The sequence below is a fragment of the Phallusia mammillata genome, chromosome 8, assembly GCF_965637545.1.
Source record: "Phallusia mammillata chromosome 8, kaPhaMamm4.hap1.1, whole genome shotgun sequence".
Lineage (NCBI taxonomy): Eukaryota > Metazoa > Chordata > Ascidiacea > Phlebobranchia > Ascidiidae > Phallusia > Phallusia mammillata.
In genome coordinates this window covers 12,846,327-12,865,225 of record NC_137259.1, presented here as the reverse complement: position 1 = coordinate 12,865,225, position 18,899 = coordinate 12,846,327, and the positions used below count along the sequence as shown (strand labels likewise).

The 18,899-nt window shown below is 34.0% G+C and overlaps 1 protein-coding gene across 2 annotated transcripts; it reads right to left on the bottom strand.

The window, feature by feature from the left end:
• Positions 1 to 515: 515 nt before the first annotated feature.
• Positions 516 to 18,231, bottom strand: LOC145203623 (maestro heat-like repeat-containing protein family member 1). 2 transcript variants are annotated; one of them, XM_080075880.1, is made up of 39 exons: positions 18,075 to 18,231; positions 17,824 to 17,969; positions 17,469 to 17,600; positions 17,149 to 17,311; positions 16,945 to 17,026; positions 16,672 to 16,837; positions 14,885 to 14,997; positions 14,448 to 14,571; positions 14,286 to 14,364; positions 13,801 to 13,914; positions 13,460 to 13,551; positions 12,791 to 12,991; positions 12,057 to 12,201; positions 11,533 to 11,715; positions 10,963 to 11,021; positions 10,587 to 10,694; positions 10,185 to 10,304; positions 9,577 to 9,699; positions 9,359 to 9,511; positions 8,671 to 8,885; positions 8,122 to 8,227; positions 7,762 to 7,857; positions 7,576 to 7,683; positions 7,266 to 7,401; positions 6,989 to 7,101; positions 6,693 to 6,857; positions 5,943 to 6,109; positions 5,195 to 5,363; positions 4,810 to 4,970; positions 4,259 to 4,402; positions 3,480 to 3,594; positions 2,777 to 2,923; positions 2,605 to 2,711; positions 2,401 to 2,482; positions 1,976 to 2,131; positions 1,607 to 1,741; positions 1,444 to 1,546; positions 1,190 to 1,255; positions 516 to 1,128 (listed from the first exon to the last, which is right to left on the bottom strand). In XM_080075880.1, the coding sequence occupies exons 1-39, from the start codon at positions 18,109 to 18,111 to the stop codon at positions 1,046 to 1,048; spliced, it is 4,914 nt and encodes a 1,637-aa protein (XP_079932006.1). In that variant the 5' UTR covers positions 18,112 to 18,231; the 3' UTR covers positions 516 to 1,045. The 2 variants fall into 2 exon arrangements, with proteins under 2 accessions (XP_079932006.1, XP_079932007.1); XM_080075881.1 differs by lacking the exons at positions 516 to 1,128; positions 1,444 to 1,546 and having other exon boundaries at positions 1,191 to 1,255.
• Positions 18,232 to 18,899: the final 668 nt, after the last annotated feature.

Sequence of the window (18,899 nt, the reverse complement as noted above, 5' to 3'; positions counted from 1 at the left end):
TGTGCCGGCTGTTGTACAAAAAGTGTTTAGTTTTCATACCTAGGTAGAATTTTATATTAATCAACCAACTCATCTAGATAAATGAAATAACGTTTATACTGAAATTCAAAGATGACGTAATTCACTTCACGCGACTAAACAACTTTTTTAATTTCGTTCAAAAATTATACATGCACGGTCAGTCCTACGATTGCCACACAAAAAGGCACCATCAGCTACTAACAGAAAACCCATACCATGTTTATTACAGGTAAAATTCAGTGTCAGTCACAAAAGGAAAGGCGTCTCCATTCAGGAACAAGCCTAAACAAGTCGACTTTCTCTTTGGCCAAGGACTTCATGCTTGGTAGGCAATGTAAGTCTTTTTTGCTTGTTGCCTGAACTGAAGCCCAGACCTATCCCTTTATTCTATATTTATTTATACTCGTAATTGAATATCTTTTAAACCAAAGGGTGAACGACAAAGTGTTTTTCTGAACTTACATCTATTTAAACAGTAAGTTTTTTAGTTCGAATTGCTTGTAATTACTTTATTACAATTTTGCTTCTTAAAAATACAATAGGCATAGATCATAAGCAATCTTGCACTTACAATCACATTAATACAAAACCAGAGCAGGTTTTGTAAATCCTTCAGATAAAGTGAAAATCATTATCAAACAAAACCAAGGAACAACATTGTAAATGAAACAGCTCTTGCACAAATTAATATGTGTAAGTTGTTCTAAATTGTAGTAAATGTGACTGGTTGAATACTAAATCAGGAGTAGAATAGAAGTTTTTATAAATCAACACAATAAAAGTAGTATATCCATAGTATCAGTCAATATGGGAAATGAAAGTTGCATAAAGTAGTTTGTTACGATGAAATCATCACTGCTGCAAAAGAACTCAATAAACATAATCAACACACTATACAAATTGTAACAGTGAAATGTCATAATGCACTTTTAATTATACCAGACCAAGTACTGTCCTTCAAATGAAAGATGATCAATCACAAATACAGGCAAAGAAATAGGGATACAAAATCCAGGAACATCTATTAGTATTGCACTAGTTTACTCATTGCCTCAGCTGCTTTGCCTCGAACTTGGGGAGAGGAGTCCTTCAGGAGTTGTATAAGCGCTGCAGTAACACAGATATGGTAAATTTTCAAAAACAATCATGAACAAAAATGTTTACATACCTCTGCAGGCATGTTCCTTGTTAACAGTTTCATGGTGTTCTTCTGCTAAATTGCTCATTAAAAACCCTAAAAAAGTTACAGGATGACTTCATCAAGAATTGCAAATGTAAGTAAGTAAGTAAGTTTATTTTTCGCACGAAATATTCGGACAACAAAAACAAATTGAAGAAGAGAAATGTGCGGGGTACATGTGACATAAAATAGTCCCGTGCTTGGAATTACTGAATTGCTAAGCATAAACTATAATAACTTGCCTGTGAACATAGCAGCATTACAACGCAGAACAGACCATTGACTTTTATAAAATGACACACATCCCATCACATAGAAATTAATCTTTTCTGGAAACACGTTAACCTGTTTGGAAAATGATGTTGCAGATATTGATTGTATGTAACTATAACAAAATCGACAAACCATTATCTTGGATAGATTGCTCATGAACTCTCCATAATGCAAATTTGTTTCATCCACAAGATGTTTTTGAAAGACTTCATTAATCTCATTTGCACCTACATGTGGTCCCACGTCTCTAAGGGTTTTCTTGCATGACTAAAAAAAAAAAAAAAACATAATTGAGTTTTTTTATCATGATTCGTTGATAAGGTAAACCACATCCAAACTACAAAATGTTTTCAGAATAGTTTTTGTTTTTATTATTCAATAATGTTTAATGTTGCAACCACTTTTTGAAGCTCAGAATGCACCACTGGGGTATATTACTTTATTTGCAATACTCAGGCGACAATTTTGAATTGTTTCTGCACATACAAATAAAAATAATACCTTCACAACATCAACACTTTCGTCATTTAGGTGAAGCAAGATTGAGATAAGATTGGAATGAACTTGCTCTACATATGATGTTTCAGATGAGCCTGTTCCAAATTTACTTAATGCACCAAACAGTCGAAATGCTGCTACACGCACAACTGGGTTATCCTAAAAGGGTAAAATATTAGTTTTGGGCAGCTTACTTACACAGGTTCACTTTTTAGCAAAATGTTTGTCAACAAAAACATACACTTTTACATGCATTGAATAAGTGTCTGTAGATGAAGAGTAGGTATTGTTAACACCAGATTTAGCCAATTCTCTTTTAGGCATCATGTCACCCGTATATTCGGATTATTTAAAGCTAAATTAAAACCTAACTTTTGACTTTTAACGAGGTAAGTTTTGTAATTAAAAATTACCAAACACAATCTTACGTTTTCAAAACATGGACGAACACGAAGACAGACATTGATAAAAATTGAGTGAATATTTGTCCTTTCAACCTTGTTCAGAAATCTGCAAAATTTAATATGTTTTAGTCCAAAAATAGCAATGCCTTGTAAGCATTCTAAAATCAACAGGTCAAGGTGCCAAACTGTTTATGTATGAAACAAAAGTTTAAGGCATAAAAGATTTACTTAGCAAGGCCAGACATTGCTTCCAGTGTTATCGCATTGTCTGAGTCATCCTTATCATCCATTCCAGTCATCATTGCACTAAGTACACTTGTGCTGTATCGCTCAATCTACATGTAATATGTAAAATGGTTAGACCTGAAAGCATTTCAAAATGGTGGTAAATATACTTCACCTGGTCCTGGGAGGTGAATATGATGTTTGCTAGTCCCCGAATGCACAGTTGGCGAACAAGATTATGTGGATCCACCAACTTGCTCCTTAGACTGTTCATTACAATTTCCAGCAGCACATCATCTCTGCCTGCTGGTTCCTTTACCAACTAAAAACAAGCATTTACCATCGATTATTTTGATATATGAGCACCTAAAACAAAATTTGTATTTCACTGCAAGACATGTATTCAATTTTATCAGGCTTGTGTAACAGAAAATTGTACAAACTTTGCGTAACATTTTAGCGCATTTGGAACAATATACACAGTTTAATGGGGAAAAGATTGGCCCAAATAGACATAAAAATCGACATGCTTTCTTATTCAAACGTTTCAATAATACAGCATGGCACTTTTACCACCTATTTGGGGCGTTATTTTCCTCTATAAATTTATTTTCAGCATACCTCCCTTATGACAATTTTTGTCAAAACAAAAAAAAACAGTTAAATGTTTACAAAAGGAATTTTTTTGAAACTATATATTCCACAAGTGTGTTTTGAAGCACCAAACCCAAAAGAAAACAATCTATGCATTCACAATTCTCTTTGTTGGGACACAATGAGACAAACAGGTTTGCTGACTTTCAAAATCATTGAAAAACATTTGTTTTGTTACATATTGGACAATACTGAATAGAAAATTTTATGCGGAGGTTGAGTACCTGTGCTAAGAAACCAACAACAGTTGCCCGCCTCATCTCATAAATGCTTGGTAAATAAACATTGAGACTTGACACAATGTTAGACACATCCCCGAGTCTATGCTTACAGAAGGATCTACAAAACAAAACATATTGACGTGAGCAGAAAGCAAACAAAATTGACTTCTGTATATGCTAGTTATTTACAGACATGATGGGCTATCAGCCAATGTAAAAACTTGAGCACAAATGTACAACAAATCCAAAAACTCTTCTAAAAATCATGTCACATTGATTTTAAAGATAAAAAAGGTTTGACCAGTAAAATGTTTAAAATAGGGTTATTTAACAACAGCTAATGTTTAGTGCATAAAGATGAAAAAAAGCTTGTAAGTAGTGCAGTGCCTACCGTATTTATTCGATTGCCATCCATGGCTTATAAAGTTGTTTTTTTATAAAGTTTCTGTTTCAGCGGCTTACAATCAAGGGTGGCTTACACTTTTGTGTCAAACCAATATTATTTCTACACCAATGCTTTTGGTTTATTTCGCATTCAAAATTGTTTTGCACATTGGCTTTACATGCAACATACGCTCTGGTAGTTACAAATATTTGTTTGACCAACAATTGTTGACAAATAGTTGTACTATGTAACAACATAATTAAACATTAGTATCTAACATCACAAAATGCGACTTACAATCGAGGGGTGCTTACATTGTTTTGTTTTTTGATACCCAAACATGCAGCTTGTAATTGGGGGCAGCTAACAATCTAATAAATATGATAACTGAACATACCCAGCAGTTGCACTAAGAGCCTCAAGAAAAGTGTCACCAGTTCGAATGTCAAGTAATGACCAAACCCTTCGCTGCTCAAGACTGGTCATCATTTCAGACTCACAATGACATTGCATCACTGTACGCAGCAAATCTACTGCTTGCCTGTAACATATACTGAATTACTGATACAGAAGTTGCAGTCTTGTTTTCTTTTTGGAACTTATTCGTTCAACATATTTACCTACAGACTACAGTCATTCTAATGGTTGATTTTTCAGTTAATTCGAAAATTTGTTGAAAATTTTGTCGAGATTAGGCAAAGATCCGGATTAACCTATGTCATTTGGTTAAAGCTCTACCAGAGTACAAAATTTACTGTATTATTTATTAAATTCTGTTGTTAAAAGCAGACAGTTGCCAAAGAGACATGTAGCCGCAAAAAGTTTGGACTTGGTATGGGCTGTTACAGTCAACACTATCTATGCTATTAAATGGTTTAAGTAAGTAACAAGCTTGTGATTAATTGGAATTATCTGTAGTATGTTTTCATGTCTTTGTAAAATTCCCACCTGTATGGGTCAATACCCAGTTTAGGAGGAGATTGGACATCAATCATGGAACCAACTCTGACAAGTGACATGGCGATTAGGTGATATGAGATATTACTGGGAGATCTGGGTCGCACTGAAATTTTGTGTGCATCCAGAATATATTGGATGGCACAAGTTATCTGCAAAAAGCAATGTATGAGTAAGATGGTTAAGTACCTACTGTTTAAAATGCACATAAAAAATTTTAAGAAAGGAAAAGTAAAACAAAAAGGAAAAGTAAAACAAACAAAAAAGTGCAAATAAATTGCCCATTCAATATAGGTTTTTATCAAACAATGTCCTTTTATCAAAAAATTTCATACGAGCAAATTCAGAGGAAAATAAAAAAATTGACATGGCTCACAGCAAGGGATGACTTAGTTGCAGTTTTCATTGAACCCTCTTTGGGTTTTCCCTTTCGCTTTAATACTTCCTCATACGGAAGACCTCGGTCAAACTGGTCAAGCAGAAACTCAACTGCAGACGTCCTTATGTCAGTACAACCGATCTTGGTCCAACATGATACAACAACACTGTGTCAAATACACAAGTTATTGAGATTAGGTTCAGAACATGAGTAATAAGATAACAAAACAATTTGGAGATCCATTTCTGAGTTTAAGTCCAATACCTCAATGTTTCAGCAAAGGGGAATTTGAATGGCATTAATCTTTTAAACCTTAGTAACATGGAAAACAAACTTTACACAGCTTTCCATCAATTTGTTTGAATTTTTTAAACTTTTACACAGAAGCTGTCTTAAACAATTACTGTTGTTGAAGTACCCCTCAAGCATATAATCTTTTTGACAAGTGGTCAATATGCCTGTTTGAGGCAATATAGCACTTACGTCAAATGAGTTTCAATAAAAATCTAGTGCTGTTTTGAGCAAACATGAATAAATCAAACCATTGTATGTAATCTTAAGCCCCAAATGATGGATTTATTATGTCAACAGATTAAAAAGTGGATGATACAGATCTAACCTAATGTACATAAATTTAGTTGCACAAAAACACAAACTATAAACCCTTTCTAACACATTTTGCTTGTAAAATGAACACAGAGCCCTTATATTCTCCAAGTCTCACAATGCAATTCATCAAACTTACTCTGTGTATGGAAGTGGAGTACAGAGTAGAGTCTTTATGCATAAATGCGTGTGGTGACGTGTAAGACAAGCAAACAAATCTAAAACTCCATTACGAACAAAATCTGGTCGGTCATCAGCAGAAAGTTCAGCAAGTGTTCCCAGCAAGGCAGACAATATATCTTCAACCTAGTAATGTATGCAAGATTTTATGAAATAAATTTATGTTGTACAAAAAACTACAACTATGTTTCACATGAAATCTATGGTGCATCTGTATATAATTATACTTGCTTACTCAATTATACTTTAAATGGGCCCTATTTTTTAACTCTAGTGACTTTTTAAAACAATTTTTTAAACCACAAATTTAGTGTTTCTTTAACAGATAAAACAATTTCAATTGTATTTAATGTTGGCATTTAAATTTTGCAGACTCAAAATTGTAAGATAAGCAAATGTTGTTTTGCCAATAGTATGAAGTTTAAAATATGTCTCTTACAGTGCAATGCTTTGTAGAATATTTGATTTACCCTATTGTCCCCTTCATTAAACTGTTCACTAGACAAGATAATTGAATGCCAGTGAACAGATAATGAGAAAGCACTGTACTCATTTTGAAACTGAAAAACTTTGTCTTGCCATTATGTCATGCCTTGAACAAATCAGTTTGCTTCAAACAAGAATAACCTTTGCTGAGTATTAGAAACTAAACAATCAGCAATTACATGTAAACAAAGTTAAGACAAACTTTAACAACAAGTTCATTCACCTTGTGGACAAATATTGATCCCCTTGATTCAAATATGTGATGTAGTGTTAGACAAGCCCCATATGCTGCAGGGCCTCGTGGACATGATAGTGTGTCAACAAGCGAAACCGTCAATGAACCAGGTTGAAAGTGAAGTAAGTCCGTAGGGATCTTCACACAGAGAACCTACAGAAAAAATGGCAGTAAGATCAAGAAATAAAAATTGTGAGTGGTGTGAGCCCATTAATATTCAACTTCGATCTGTGTGATGTTTATTTTACGTACAGTTGTGACCTACAACAACTTCTAAATTGTACCTGGGCTAGATCAACAATAGCTTTGTACATAAGTTGTCCATCAGTTTGCTGAAGCTGGTTTGAAATTGCTCCAAGTGAATCACTTTCAGAACTACGACCTTCTACCTCAACACCTACAAAATAAGTTCAATTTTCAAAGGAAAATGAAAGGACAGAAAAAAAGGCTTCTGGACTTCAAAATAGTCAAGTCGACTAAGTTTGTGAAAAAGTAGATAAATTTGTCTGTAATAAAATTTACCGAATCACGAAACAAAAATGATTTATAATACACTTATACCATTGTATTTGTTCTGAATGTCAAGTAGTTGCCGAATACATTTGAGTGATGCCTCTCGCATCACAGGTACCTCATCACAGCAACTAGGTATCAAGCGAGCAAGGAAAACACCAAGATGTGTCAGTTCAGCATTTAACTAAAACAAGACATCCATATATTGAGTTTAATGTGACAGTTACATTTATTCAACTTCTTACTAAAAATTTAGACTTAAACAGTAAATTGAAGACTTTAACAGTAAATGTATTATAATTTAGGCAACCTGTTAGTTTTTGTAAAGTTTCAGTTAATTTTGTCAAAATATACTTACATTTGAAACTTTGAAGAGATTGTAATAAGACTGAAAAGCTTGATGTACAGTGTTCAAAGCTTGCCTTCTTTCATGGTCAGTGTTGGATATTAGAAAAGGCTCCAAGTGCTTTCAAACAAAAATGCATCACAATGCAAACATATTACACTTGATTTTTTGTCAGACACCAAACAAAACTGTACATACCTTGAAGACAGAAAATAATCCTGCAGAGTTTGGTCTTTTTCGTATAATTTCCTCAAGAAGGCTGTGCAGACTTTCCACACACTCAATGAACACATCCTAAAAAAGTTATATAGTGGAGAATATTGTTCACTTCTTTAAAGTATCAAACATTTCAAATGTAAGCTATGTTATTTGGGGATTGAAGCCCTAGTTTAACCGACCATTGATATCCACATGGACTGTTTTTGTGATACCACTGTATATTTTTGAATTACAAATGGAACAATCCAAAATGTCAATAGCTTTGTTGTCTTAAGTTGATGTGAAAATCAAGTAGAAAAATTTGACGGCTAAACTATTAACAAGTTGCAGTGTACGCACATTTTGACTTGATTCTTTTGTTGGTTCAGGAATAGGAATTATAGCAGTAACACACTGTTTCACAAGTGCTGCAATGTCAGTGTCTGCCATCGGAGGGTCCAGCTTGCTTTTGTCATGAAATAATAGTCAAGAAATTAAATACATAACCTTTTGCATAATCACACAAAAAACATCTTTAGCCGAGTACAACATAAAGGATTGCTTTCCTTATACCATTTATATGCATACAAGTTACACACCCTGCATTTCTGTTAATTATTTGTTTTTGTAAGCATAAGTGCTTTAGTGCTTGGTCATTTACATTTTGAACAGATATAATAGTTTTAAAACTAAAAAAAGCATTGAATTTAAACAAATCACTTTGCAACATCACATCAAGCGTCTGGATAATAAATTATGTTGATTTTTGCATCTGTCCGGGCCATTATGATTATCATTAGACCTATGAAGTGATCTGTGTATAGTGTTCCAAAATACTTTGTTTCCATCTATATCTTTTTTCAACCTTACGATTACAATAGTACCAATATCAACAACATTTAAGGATACACAAGAGAGGCACAGGCCTTCATTATCATGGCTTTGAGATGAGTAGGTTTGTCATGTGCATCATCTCTCATGTAAACCATTAACTTTGTGGTGAAATCTTCACGAGCAGCGAACACATATCTTGGTTTGTTTGAGTTACTGGTAAAATGGTCCGGATCCAAAGAGCGAGCAATCAAATTTACCGAACTGGAAAAATCCCCTCTAATAACCGGGTCCTAAATGCAGCAAACCTCTGTTAAAACGGAATCAGGTAATCCAGATCTTCAACTAATTCAGACAAAACTTGAGGTACAAATGATTTGTAATGTGGTAGGGCTTGTAATAACAAACCCTGGTTAATCCAGATCTTTTCCTAATCTGTACGACTTTTTTGGTCCAAACTGGTCTAGATTAACTGACATGTACTGTATTTTTATTTAGATAAATACTTTTGAATTTACAAACAAACAAATAAAATTCAATATTTGGAACAAAACTTTTACTTGTAAATTTGTCAGAAACTACACGCTAAAAATACTTGTACAAAACTGGTAAATTCATTTTTGCTTTCACCTTGTTATTTTTAACACAATGACACTAAACGGCATTTTTTTAAGTTTTCTAACCCATGTATGTTGCATTATAATTTCTTGAGCTAAATTGAAAATCATAACTTAAAAACATGTGTGTTAACAGAGCAAATACATACCTTGATTCCCTTAAAAAGAGGCATAATGGTCTTAACAATGTTAGTTTCAATTCTTGAGGTTATCAGTTGGGAAGGTCCATAAAATGCAATGTAACCACAACATAAAGCAACAAAGCCTTTGACGTTCTCCAAATCCACAAGTGATCTCTCACTCTGCGTAAGTCAAATAGCAAAAAAAAAATTCAGGCAATTAGCATGACTATATGTTATTTACTTACCTTTAGAAAGTTGAAATAGGAGGATTCCTTCTTAGAAATATTCAGCTTCGTGTATTCACTGAGTCTTGAAAGTGTGGCATCAAGATGTGAGGATGCACAGTAACCAACACATACTGCAGCTCCCTGTCAGAACAGAAAAATATCGAAAAAGTTAAAAATTCCCTGCTATACCAACACTTTAGCAATGTTTAAATTTCATCCAAATTGGAGGTTATTTAATAATGGAATTCATGTTATGATTGATGGGTACCTAAATGAGCTATAGGACTATGCCACATTTTGCCAACATATGAAATGTTTTGCACATATTGTTTTGCATCATAAAGTATGCTGATACAGGTAAATTGAAAAAGAATGAATGGAGTTCATTTCGCTGGGTGAAAGACAACATAGCAATACAATTGCACTAAAACAAGCACAAAGTCTAAAATAGCTACACAACGTTGAAACGTTATGGAGCACAAAAAAGTCGAGCCACAATTGGTGGATAATGTCTGAATGCACTGCAGCTATTTCCAACCGTATTACAAAGCGTTATGGGATGGGAGGTGAAATACAAGTTAAGACTGTAAAAGATCGGTTAGATACATGATAGAAGATAATCCCACCTCTCTCTCTTGTTGGTGCAAGTGTTTGACAGTGAGAAACAAAGTAGCAAGGTATGACTCGACAAATTCCTTGTTTTGTGTTTTCCTTAGAACAACTCCAAGGCATTTGTAAGCAAAATTCTAAAATAAATGTTATGAACTAATTCATTAAGGTGTAGCCTGCAAGAATAACAATATTCCTATCTAAAAGTTTAACTTCATCACAAAATTTTCACTGTGCCTGCAAGAAGTGTAATGCTAAACCAAAGCTAGATATATACAAAGTCTTGTGTAGCAAGACATGGGTCAGAAAGTCTAGTCTGTGGTGGGATGTAAATTTAAAGTAGAAGCATAATTAGGGCTGGTGCACCTAAACAAACTATTGTGGTCTATACTGTGATTACCTTTTTGACAGATACGTACCTTGTATGTTGGCTCAAACTCATACAGATTCCATTGAGCAGTAAGTGATTGACCAACTGAACAAGTCCATTCCTCATTGTCTATTTTATCAAGTGTCTTTTGAAGAAACTACAAGGCAGGCATTTTGCTTCACAGTTTACATAGAATACGATCAAAAATTTATCTACCATGTGGTAGTCCCAATTATAAATAGTAGACCAAATTTATCTATGGTGTGTAGATTTTTTATGCAATTTGGTAAAATGTTTTCAGATCAAAAATATGATAAAACCCTAAGCAGACATGTCAAATAGGAAAACAATATCTTTAAAACATTTTTGCTAAAACAAATACAATACTGTTACAAAAGGGAATTGAATAATGTAGCTATACTAACCTTCAAAAGCAAGTCTTCCCAAACTGTTTGCGACCAATTTTCCTTGTTCTCAATGTTATCTACAACAGATCAAAACATTGTTACTCACAAGTGTGAAAAAAATATAGTTGCTGAATACAAATTAAGTCACTGTTTTCAATGATTTGGCTAAAGATTCAATATTATGTGAGTTTAATCATCTCAAGCCCTTAGAGCAGGAGTTCCCAACCTTTTTACGATCTCGTACCACTTGGACGCTCTGTACTGCCATGCGTACCCATTCCTGCAGAACAACTAATCTGATCGACTCATATTTTATTCAGAAGAATAACATTGGCCTACTGAAATAACACTAAAGCGCCACAACTAAACTCAATGAGATTTTTGTTTTTGATTACTGTCCTTCAATTGGTCGAACAAAATATAAAGTTGTGAATCCATGCTTTTGCGAAAAGAACGAAAGCTACTTGTGTATGGCGTACCACCTGAAAAACCTTCCACAGGTTGGGAACCCCTGCCTTAGAGACAAGTTATCAGTAAACACCTTATGCACATTGCAATATACAGTAGATATCAAAAAATTTCAGATACCTTGCAAATGTTGAACAATCTTGGGGATAATTTCATCCCACATTTCTACCACTTCAGGGTGCACATTGGCACTGAAGTTTTGCAGAAGAAGTAGTGTTTCCTCTGGATATGATCTTGGTGTGTGAGGATGTGCAAGTGTCACCACAATCCGTGAGAAAAGAGCAACGGGAGATGGAACATTTACTGTGTGCAAAATCTTAATTTATATGTTTAGTCAAATACAAATACTTCTATCAAAAGATATCAAAGATATTAAATAATATTTTTTGAATAAAAAATAGAGTTCCACCACCAGGTTGGTGCTACATACCTCCAGGCATTTTGTAAATTAAACAAGCAGAGCAAACTATTAATCAACACAATACATCAGGCTCTTGTTCATATGATATAAAGTGGGTGGAGGAGTAAAAGGGCCGAAAAATCCAAGACAAACGCCTGTTTATTCAAACAACTGTTTTTGAGGTTTCGTCAACGAAAAAACAAAGGAATGCCTACCATCAACCTTTTTTGTGTTTTTATATTACCTGTATGGTTAAAATCAATGAGAAGGTCTTCAGCCTTTTCTTCTCTCTTTTTCTGTGCAATGTGGGCAAGTGAGTGAAAAATCACTCCTAGAGAGTTGGACAACTCAAGACTAGTAACAAGTTCAAACAGATAAGGCCAAAGCACCTGAAAAACAAAAAAATAAGATTCAAACCAAATTTATGTCACCATTAAAAGGCTTGAAGTTTTGCCAAACATCAGCTTTAAACACAAATTTTCAGGGCAAGCCAAAATTCCTTATCAAACTCTAATTCTGTTTACAAGCATGTGATGCAATGTAGTCAGGGTTGTCATCGACATGGACAGAAAAATAAGGAGCACCGTAAAATTAAATTTGTATGTGAAAAGAAACAAACATTGTTGCATTTATACAAGCCATGTCATATCACATGTCATTTTTGCCAGAAACAATTTGTTTCAGCAAGTTTCAGCTTGTTGGTAGAATACTTCATGCATCTCATGATAGCTCAGGTCTAGGTTTACTTTTACTTGTAGCAGGGAATTGACAAAATGAGGACTTAAGCCAAAAACAAGGGCATTTTAAAAAAAATTCAGGACAAGACATTACCCTTCAAAATTCAGACAAATCTTAAAATAAGGACAGTATGACAACCCTGAGTGTAGTGATGCACCAAACCCGCCTCAAAAGGTTTGGGCCCAAACCAAAGCATATTTCATAGCATCACTAATGTTAAGTATGTTGGGAAATACAAACCTTTTCTAATCCTTCAACAGTTGTTGTGATGAGTTTTAGAATATCATCACACATTGTTCGCACTTGTTCATTTGTGACAGCAGTTTTGTCTTTGTTCTGTTGCTGGCTTACAGGAAGACTGCATTGCCTTACAATAAACTGAATATATTCTTGCCCACCTTCACATTCCAAATATCCATGGGTTGCCATGGCAATAATCAGCTGTGTCAGAAAACAACAGGTTGATATAAAGTAAGTTGATTTGAAATTTGCAAATCTCATAAATTAAAAACACCTGAAAGTAGTAGTAGGTTCTGTGCAGAAGTTTTAGAGTCAGTTTAAAAGCCACATTTCAAGACATACACAGTCCCATTTAAGGCGTTGTTTTCAAGACAGCATATTTTAAAAAAGTAATTTTATATTGATAACTAAAAAAGTGTTCCTTCGCTATATTGCCCACATACACCAATTTTGTTTGTACTTTGTTCACTTCGGGAAATGAGAAAAAATATTGGTAGTTTGTGTAGTTTATTAATTAGATGTTTGTCAACTTTTGCATTGGTTGCAGTGACCAGCGTCAAAAACAATGGACACTAATGGTTTAAAATGACACGTTTATACACTATGTACACTTTTTACAAAATCTATGATCTGTTTTGTACATTGTATTTAAAGCTTTTTGGTCTTTACCTTTCCCATGTTTAGTTTCACTTTATTGCTTGTCTCATTGAGATGAAGCAAGAATCCAGTGACAATCAGGTCCTTATGATTTTCCATTGACTCTGTTGCAAAAAAAAAATGTTTTTGTGTGTGTGTGTTTTATCAACAAATATACAACTAACCACAACTGGTGCAATTGAGGTTAAAATAAAAACACGGTTTTACCGAAAAAATGGTTATTAAAAAAGAGATGTTTTTTTCCAACAACTGGTGCAATTGAGGGTAAAATAAAAATGAATTTTTAAAACAAAAAATATGGTTATTAAATCAACTTGAACTGACCATTTGAGTTTGTATGAACTTTAACTGACCATTTGAATTGATGAGATGTCTTAAAACCACCAAGTTGCCAGCCCGAACTTTTTCCTCACGGGACTCTGCTCTCTGTAGGATCACTCTGATTATAATGTCAGAATACTCTGAAGCTGTAAGTAAAAAAAATTCAATAAACAAAAAAACATGGTTGTTAGCCGTTACAATTATAAAACCAAAAACATTTTTTTTCAAACACACTTTATTTCAAATCATAGTTTGAAAACAAGCGTGTACTTAACAAGTAATAGCAAACTTATTATTTTTCAAATATTAAATGTAAAGCACAGAGGATGTCTACTCAATCAACCAATTTCCTGTGTTATGTCAATGTACAGAATGAGTCGTCAAAATGTAGGCACAAAAACTATGTTAGTGCAAAATACCTCTACATTGAACAAAATTTGCAAATATGAATGCAAAAATGCTGAATTATTTAATTTTTCTTGGTTTATTAAAAGACTATAAATCATTATAAACCTACCCAAGATTCCAAAGCATCTGAGGACTTCATTGTAGTTTTTTACAAGCGAAGGTGAGGAACTCTCTGGCGTGTTCCAAACCTATTACACAAGATAGAGTCGTTATTATAAGCATTATATACATAAAATTTAAATGTGCTTTCGTTAATTATCAAAATTACTACCTGGTTATGTAGATTAACAGTCAGTCCATCCAGGTTCTGCTCCAGAACATTGCTTTTGCATTCATTGACTGCTGCAATAACATCACACAGGGCTGTTGTGAGAGGCAGAGGGTCTGATGTGTGTCTAGAAATTTTGGTCCCGTGAACTTTTAGCAAAAATGGATAAAATACAGAAAAAGCATTCTAAGCTGCAATTTGAGGTCTCAATGCAAACTTGGGATTCAGAATTAGCCAAAGGTGAAAGCCAAAAAAAAATGTATTTATAATATAGTACACATATTTTCAAAGTCTAATTTTAACAATGTGTCATCCCAAACTATAAGAGGAGCCTTTCTTGTGGGTTGAATTAGGAACTCATGCAAATAACATGCTGACTTGCAACTTTGCGAATATAGCTTATAGCTTTCAATGAAGCTACAAAACTGTTTATATTTTACCTTCGGTTAAGGGACATGAGCATTGATACCAGTTTTGGTGCATTAACTTCAAGTTTTTCACATTCCATGAGATGAGACATTTTGCCAAGAGCTCCCACCACAGCACAGACAACCTATAATTATGAATGGGTATGTTACAAACATAGACATCGTACTTACTCTGCAAGGCCATTAAAAACATAGCAATGATTGCATGCAATTTATTGAAACAAAATCATAAAAATGCATTGTGGGGGTACACTATCAAAATATCGAAGCATGATAAAACAAACTGGTCATAAATAGGACAGTACTCATTAAGCACCATAAAACACAACCAATGGACTCAGAGACATCATCATTAAAAAAAATTAATGAAGGATAACAATGCCCACTGGGACTCTCCTGAAGTTTCTGTGTTCTAAATTAGCTTTATTTGAGTAAATTCCTGCAACCCAGTGAAATATGATGGATAGACCCCAAAAAAGCACACTTTCCACAAGTAAAATGCAAACAAAACAAACTGCATGTAGGCAAGCATCTGGTTGCAAACCTTTTGTTCATAATGCATACAAAAGTTGCTTTTAAAACCAGAAGGGATAAAACAACACATGCAAAACGGTTTGTCATGTTTTTAGTTAAATGTAATTTAACTTTGTTTGGCAAGCACACATTGGGAAATCATGATTTATCAATAAATGCTCATACAAATGGCAAATGTTGAAACAGTGTCATGATTACAGAATGTGACAAAGAGAATGGAATTCATAGTTTGGTGTTACCTTAGGTTTTGCTTTAACCTGTAAAGTAGTTAATCAACTCCAAGGTAAACAAACCTGTATTTTTACTACACACAAGTTAGCAGTTGAGCAGTTACTTATTAATGATCAAGTAAACAATGGAAACTATGCACAAAATTAGGTGTACATTTACAATAATTTCACTGATTCAATTTTTTTTTTCAACACTCAAGACAATTTAAAAATGTGGTCATGGGGCCAAAAAAAATTAAAAGCACAGTGTCTAATTTACCCCTACGAACCTAACTTCAAGCCCTAGATTAAAACACTTTCGATATAAAGAATATGTATGTAATGATATGATTGTTCTAGAACAGTGGTTCTCAACCAGTGGGCCATGGCCATGGAAGCATTTTGATTGGGCCACAGACCAATCAAATAGAAAGCTTTTTTTAAAATTTACTTTCATTTGTGTCACTACACTCAATTTTACAAGAATAATGGCTTGGGGAGGAATTGAGAAGGAATGTTTTTGTTTTGTTTTTTTGTTCTGAACCTATTTTATAGTTGTTTTCTTTCTATCTTAAAAATTTACTGGGCCACAGAATTTTTTTTGCAATGAAAGTGGGCCACGAAAGAAAAAAGGTTGAGAACCACTGTTCTAGAATAAATGCTGTATATATATATATTGCAAAATACAAAATTTAATATCGGTCTTAAACACTGATGTACAACCAAGTTGAACAAAACTTGCTCATGCCAAAACTGCCACCATATGATATTACAGCCATTAACATTGTGCCTTTGTTTTCATGCTATTTATTATTATATTAAGTGTGGATCTAATTACAAGCAGAAAAGGAAACGAATGACAGTGTAATGACACAGCACAATTTGTAAATGCCAGTTGCTTCAATACAATTGTTTAGACAACATGAGCATAAGTTATCAGCAATAAAACAAAAAATGGTTCCTTACACATGACACAAATTACACATTGCATTTAAATCTGCCTATATAAATTTGATCAAACTGTGGGCAAAACACAGCTTCATACTTTATACAAACCTTAGTTTCCCTGGTTTGTAACCATGTGTTATACAAAATGTCATAGGCTCCATAAATTTCAGTGGAGAAGGTAGTTTTGGTGATTTGATTTTCTTCTCCGTTGTCATTGGCAACAAATTCTAAGATACTCTCACAAAAGTTCATCAAACACTTTGAAAATATGACTCTAAAAGAAAAACATATATATGAAAAAAAAATTTTTCCAATCCAATTCTTTATTGTTTAGTGTTTAAAACATAACAAAAAAACATTTATATGCTGGAAATGTATTACCTTACAACATCGTTTTTTGCCAATGATAAAAGAGGCAATGTGGTGCTCAATAACTTTCCCATGTAAGCTGACATTCCATTCACTAAAAATGCCAATTTTCATTTAATTCATATTAATTTATACTTGTGATCAATGTTTACATTTTTACTTTACATGGTATATTTTAAAAATTATATGACAAAACTCCTATGGGATCAAACCCACCATTAGCAATGGAAAGTTTTCCAAGGGTTTGTACCACAAAAGAGTGTGGTAAAATTCCTGGAACAAATTTTTTCAGCAATTCATCCATGACATCACTAAGAAAGCACATTCCAACCGACACAAGAATGTCACTTGCAACACCATGTAATTCCAGTATAGCTTTCTGCACACAATTTTTGACACAAACAAATTACATACTATGGTGTGATGTTACTTATGTTTAAGAAAACTATTTAAATAAAGTAGACTAGTTTATATATAGGTGTGTACCCATTTTGAATGTCACAAACATTTTACAAAGCACTAAAATTTCTTCTTACTTTTGACTTGGTAAGGTCTTCTGAAGCAAGACCGATTATTTTTTTTGCTGTTTCTGTGCATATTGCTGAACATTTCTCTTCAAGAATGTTGTTCATGCAATGCAGCAGTAAAATTCTGTGTTGTTGGTCTATCTGCAACCAATTAAAAGAAACATTATTGCATTATAGAAAGTAATGGCTTAGTAAAACTTCCAATGAGGATGTTAGAAAAAACATTTTTTAGTCATAATGTGTAAAGCTAAATGAAAAATGTGCAATTACTCTGCACCAATACGCATGTACTATTGTGTTTGCCTGTGCACTGCCCACATATCAACCGTACCTTTAGGTTTAGAAACAATCAAAAATTCCTTACTTTTGGATGTTTTACAAGAAATTCATGGATAGCTTCCAAAACCAGCTCTGGGCTTTGCTTTCCAAATGCTGATAATGAATTTGATATGGCTTCTTTAATCTTTTGGTCTTTGTCAAACGAACTGGATATAAGTGCAGCAGCTAAAGCTGTGACACAAATAACTAAAATTAAGAAACTTAACTATTCACACCGTTCAGTACTACTTCGTTTTCCAAAAATAAAAACATTAAAACTAAAATAAAATCACCTACCAGAAGCTTGCGATCCAGAAGATTTTGGAGAACTCATTTTGGATCTCCTATACTTACAGCAACTAGCTATTACTACTGTGGCTACCAAAACCAAATAGCTGCTGTTAATTATATTTTAGGCATTTCTACTGGGAAACCTACGTAAAAAAGTTATATTTGAGTACATATCTATCTAAAAACTGAAATCAAATCAACTGTAAACTGTCATAAGACGACCGTGGGCAACAATCGTGTCATCACATCATTATCACGTGTGTTTGTTTACAAACGTTCTTTTGCATGGAAGCACCGCCACCTGGAGGAAATCGGAAATGACTCCATCATATCGTTTTAAGTGGTAGCCTAAAAAGGATTTATAAAGTGGCACTCAAACGACCCACCGTGGTAGCAAGGTAGGTGCAAAGATAACCAAAAAGTTAGTATATGAGCAAAAAAACTCAACTCAACCCCAAAATAAATCGGGACCATATACTGCGCCCACTCGGGTAGCCAATTAGGTTGTTAGCCCGTTTTAACAAACAGCATCCCAATCTGGTATAAAACTTACTACCCGCTTTGCCAGTAAATTGCATTCATTCGCAGCAAACCTCTCGCAAACAGACTACTACCGCGTGGGCGAAAGAGGTTGGTTTTGGTGTACTAAATAGGCTATGTTGCGTTTTAGGTGGACAATTTGCACCCCGAGACTGGAATTAAAAAGTGTTTTCCTTATTTATTCTCGCCGACCTGTGAATTCCGAAGACCAGTTTAATAAAGTGCAATTGCATGTCCTTGCCGTCAAAAAAGGGTACATACAACTATGACTCTGCTTGACGCCAGGGTAGA

Coding starts and splice junctions, on each gene's coding strand:
- LOC145203623 (XM_080075880.1), bottom strand. CDS start 18,111: ATGAGTTCTCCAAAATCTTCTGGATCGCAAGCTTCTG. Junction 14,365..14,447: donor CTGTTAATCTACATAACCAG/GTAGTAATTTTG, acceptor CTTGTGTAATAG/GTTTGGAACACGCCAGAGAG. Junction 12,202..12,790: donor CTGTTGAAGGATTAGAAAAG/GTTTGTATTTCC, acceptor TTTGTTTTTCAG/GTGCTTTGGCCTTATCTGTT.